General features: G+C 45.0%; 1 protein-coding gene across 2 annotated transcripts in view; it reads right to left on the bottom strand.

Moving 5' to 3' along the window:
* The window catches only part of jag1a (jagged canonical Notch ligand 1a), a 117,770-nt gene that overhangs the window by 19,017 nt on the left and 93,753 nt on the right, over positions 1-5,000 (bottom strand). For both annotated transcript variants that reach the window (XM_063199594.1, XM_063199603.1), the window contains exons 17-19: positions 4,349-4,462; positions 1,491-1,607; positions 620-647 (exon numbers count right to left, since the gene is read on the bottom strand). In XM_063199594.1, coding sequence (XP_063055664.1) covers positions 620-647; positions 1,491-1,607; positions 4,349-4,462 — 259 coding nt within the window. The remainder of the gene's footprint in view (positions 1-619; positions 648-1,490; positions 1,608-4,348; positions 4,463-5,000) is intronic.

Genomic DNA, 5,000 nt, shown 5'->3' with positions numbered 1-5,000 from the left:
GGGTGTTGAGGGTGAAAATGTATATATTTTTGAGACTGGTTGTAATGAGCGCATCCAATGATGTTTGGTTGTTAGACATGCAGACAAACAGGCAACACTGAGACCCACTTGTGGGACTTGGCAAAGAGAAAGGGAGGGACTCCTCCCCCTGCCCCCCGCCTCACACACACACGCGCACGCACGCACGCACGCACGCACGCACGCACGCACGCACTTACACACACACACGCATAACTCATGCACACGCACGCACGCACGCGCACACACACACACACACACACACACACACACACACACACACACACACACACACATTCCTGAGGGTAGGGTGTGTGTGTGTGCGTGTGTGTGAGAAAAAAAAAGATAGAAGAAGGCACAGTGTGTGTGTGTGTGTGTGTGTGTGTGTGTATGTGTGTGTGTGTGAGCGAGAGAGAGAGAGAGAGAGAGAGAGAGAGAGAGAGAGAGAGAGAGAGAGAGAGAACAGCAACAGAAATCACAACATCTGTGTGTCTGTGAAAGCACATGTGACTCCGTGTGTGTGTGTGTCTGTGTGTATGTGCGTGTGCGTGCATGTGTGTTTACAAGATCTAATTTGCTGTGTTCGGGAGGGGGGACTCACCAGGGATGTGGGTTGCAGTCATTGGAGTCTAAAAGGGAAAAAACACAAGAGAGAGAGAGAGAGAGAGAGAAAATGAAGAGAACCATAAACAAAACAGCAATGAAATCGACACTAAAAATAAACAACTTAACGGCTCTTGGTAATGTCCCATCAACACAATTAAATTAAGAGGCCCCATAAAGAGTCCTCTAAAAGCTGAGAAAACATTGTTACGTTCAAGTCAAACGGACCTTGTATGTTTGATCTACTTTATTTGTTGAGACTTTCTCAGTCGTAAATGTTAGCCGTTTCTTAATGCTAAAGCAGCCACTGGTCCCCAAACAGGAAGTGAGACCCGGAAGTGATGTCATAGTTCGCCTTTGACTTTCTCTGGGTGCAGGACAGGTGAGGCCTTGCCAGTATCTTAATCGTAAAACTACCAACTACTGTGGCGTTGGCGAATGCGTGGTTGTGATTCGTAGGAAGGTATATAAGCAATACAATCAGTTACAGAATTAATACAGAATTAATGTAAAAAGACGCAAGGATGATAGCCTACTGCAGGGCGTCAAGACTAGCCTCCTGATAGCTTGCGCTGAATATGATGCCTTTTCCACTTTCAAACGAATTAGCCAATCAGAGCAATGACATTCAAGTCAATGAGAGGCAAGGAGGTCAGTAGCTTCCCCTACTATCCTACGATTCACAATTTATCAAACTGCCTCTGCATATACATGGGTTTCCCGTTTGTAAACAACTCCTGGGTGCACACTTTTCAACCTCTGGCTGCTTAGCATCTTGCCCCTCCTCACAGCGCGAATGTTTGTAAATGGGAAACCAATGTATTGACCGGAAGAAGGAAGTGATGTCACACAGCTTGGCTTTGACTTACTCTGGGTGCAGGTGAGGCCCTCCCAACCCTCCTTGCAGACGCAGGTGAAGCTGTCGCCACTGACGACGCAGGTGGCCCCGTTCTCACACGGACTAGGCATGCAGCTGCTGTTCTTGGCTGCGGGGACGAGGAAGGGGAGAGAGAGAGAGAGAGAGAGAGAGAGAGAGAGAGAGAGAGAGCAGAAGAGAACAGATACCAATACAGAAGAAAGGAGAGAGAGAGAGAGAGAGGGAGAGAGAGAGAGAGAGAGAGAGAGAGAGAGAGAGAGAGAGAGAGAGAGAGAGAGAGAGAGTGAGAGAGAGATAGCCAAAAAGAGAACGTAAGACACAGTCAAATAAAGTAAGACAGAGGGGAAGGAGAGAGAACGAGGGAAAAACAAACAAACAAACTCCTTCAGTGCTCAGCAGGTTAGCTGGCCCTCCAGGCCTTCAGGGTTGGTGTGGGAAACAGAGTAGCGGAGGAGAGGAGGAGTGGAGGGGAGGAAAACTTCAAAACGGACCTCAGTTGAGTGCCTCCTTGTTTGTGTGTGTTTCCCCCATTTTCACACACACATGCATCAGTCTTCTCTCTCTCCCTTTCTCTCTCTCTCTCTCTCTCTCTCTCTCTCTCTCTCTCTCTCTCTCTCTCTCTCTCTCTATCTCTCATGCTGTTTAGTGTTCTTCTCAAGGCTTGACTTTCACACAGATTGTGCTGTTTGTCTGTTTGTCCGTTTGTCCTACTGGCCAATTTTACCTGCTAAGTCAAGTTCAGGGACATTGTTCTAATTTAATGTTCTAGACGTGAACTTTCCCTAAAGTCCCCCAGTCACGACCACGACTATGAACAAGATTCTTTTACAGTCACCCTTTATGACACCCTTTATGAATTTCAAGCTGCTTTCTGCTCGGCTGTTAGGCGAGCATTAAAAATCGTTCCACTTGGCGAAAGTTCTTTGGCTCCACCTCGTTGACTTCAAACCGTTAGAATTGTTAAGGCTTACTTACTATTCCAGTCGCAATAACTTAAAGGTGCACTGTGTAAGATTGTGGCCAGAGTAGGTAAATTGCAACTATGCTGCTCATTGAAACTGTGCTGCCTATTGTCAAAATGTGTCTATTTATGAATAATTCAAAATGTCGAACCATGGAGAAGATCCCCCTTTTCATGTATGAACAGTTACATTTTCCCAGCCATAATGAGTAGTTAGAATTTGATGGTGGTGGTAAGTATTCATGGAAAAGGTAACATTTGTGAATGGGCAGCAAGAATTCTGGAAGTAAACTACATAAAATATTACACGCTGCACCTTGAATAGCAATAATAATAATGACTTTATAATAACTTGGCAACTTTAATTGAGAAATCCCCATTCAAGAAGACCATTTAAGGATATATCATTCTCGATGGTTGTCCTCAAGTAACTTTACAGTATGTTACACCCACGACCATGCAAGATTTTCCCCTCTTTTATCATGGCGTGTGCGATAACTGTTAAACACAGTGTTGCACAGTGTCCTGTTCACTCATGCCAAGCAAAGCCAAGCCACCAGCGGTTGCCTGCAAGTGAGTATGGGAGTCGTATGGAGCAGGTAAGCGGACAGGGGGGGACAACGGGGTCAGTTATCTCGGGCCCAGGCAGAGAGACGGCCCAAAATTGGGCCCTCATTACATTGTTTGTTTTGGATCTGGGGCCGTTTCAGATGTCTTTGTCCCGGGCCCGGGTCTGTGGCCCTGGTATGGAGGCACATGCTCGGCCCGTAGTGATGGTATTCCAAAGCATGCCAAAATCACAACTTTGCTCCTACACTACAGTATGCTACACCCGGGCCACGACCATTCAAAATATTCCCCTCTTTTATCATGGCGTGTGCGATAACTGTTAAACACAGTGTTGCACAGTGTCCTGTTCACTCATGCCAAGCTAAGCCAAGTCACCAGCGACTGCCTGAGAGTCATGGCTGTAACTACCATTGAGGACACAGAGGTCATGTCCTCTGTATTTTTTTTCAGAGATGTAAAATTTACCTTTGATGAAAATCGATCTATGATCAACAATGATAAATTCAGTCTGTATACGCCACCCCCATTTATCCTCAAGACAGTGATTAATGAAAACAAACTTGACCCCGGTATTTGAAAATGTCTTGTTACGGCCCTGCTGTGAGTGAGTAAGGGAGTTGTATGGAGGCACATACTCAGCCCATAGTGATGGTATTCAAAACCATGCCAAAATCACAACTATGCTCCTTCACGACCTGCCTATATGAGGTGACATACTTGGCCACTGAACCGCGTATTCCACTGATTCTGGACTAGTTGAACCGTTAATGTGTTGCTGTCTGGACAGTGTCTATGATATGGCGTCTCCAGGGTGGTCAATGAGGTTAGGTCAACAGGAATGTTCTATACTGCGTTGCACTGCACAGTATTCTGGCTCAGTTTGGGTTCAGTTGGGTTCATCTACTGATAAGTAGTTTAAGACAAATGAGTATATTGATGGCTGTACGTGTTTTGAAGTGTGTGGTTGCTGGTCCTGTCTAAGTTCATTTTAGGGGTAAACTTAACTGCAGCCATTGTTGAGCAACTGGAAATTTAATGAAAAACACTGCCACGTTCTGTACTGATGCTGAGACTGCTGACAGGGGTCGGTGCCTATTTGCCTATTTGCTTATTTAGTTCGTTTTTATTTATTACTGTAATACTAAGGGAAGCGTTGACAGGCTTATGACGAGGTCAAGGGGGCATTGGGAGGCTTAGGATGAGATCAAGGGGACATTGGGAGTCTTAGGATGAGCTCTAGGGGGAATTTATTCAAAAAAAGGTTAAGGACCTCTGTTCTAAAGGTTCAGAATATGCCCGACAGTGTCAGCATTCCTTACCTATGTTGCAGGTGGTTCCCTCCCACCCTGGGGCACACATGCACTTGAAGGTGTCCCCCTCGTCGTAGCACGTCCCGCCGTTGTTGCACGTGGCTTCGTCACATTGGCTCTCACCTGATGGCATAAGAGAGGCATACATCAGCCCTGAAGCACAATGCATACTGTAGTGCATTTTTGCACGTTTTTTCAGCTTTCCTTTACTCACAGTGGGTGGTCAATGTCTAAATCGATGAAGTCAATGAAGTGGGCCCGACATTTTGACAAATTTATCGTCCATTTGGGCTCCTGAGTTTGAAAATGAGCCTAGCAGACCTAGCTAACGTGACCGCTGCCAATGTGAGCTTACGTTTTATGATTTGTTTGGGTGATATCCTTTAGACCAGTGGTTCTCAACTGAAACAGTCTTGGGACCCATCATTTTCCACTCTCATTCGGTCGCGATCCAAATTTTTTAGCGTTCAAGTCAATTCAATGCAATTCTCAAAATATAACCATAATAGTCCTGTGTAATAACATTATTATTATTGTTTCTTATTTATTTATTATAAATGATAGGCTATATTTTTATTATACATTTATTTTATATCTATTTATTTATTTATTGTTGTTTTTTTACTTTTACTTCCTTTTTTACACCACGGCTCTGCGACCC

Source organism: Engraulis encrasicolus, chromosome 1, assembly GCF_034702125.1.
Source record: "Engraulis encrasicolus isolate BLACKSEA-1 chromosome 1, IST_EnEncr_1.0, whole genome shotgun sequence".
Taxonomy (NCBI): Eukaryota; Metazoa; Chordata; class Actinopteri; order Clupeiformes; family Engraulidae; genus Engraulis; species Engraulis encrasicolus.
Note: the sequence above shows the minus strand (reverse complement) of the source record. Positions and strands in the feature narration are given on the sequence as shown.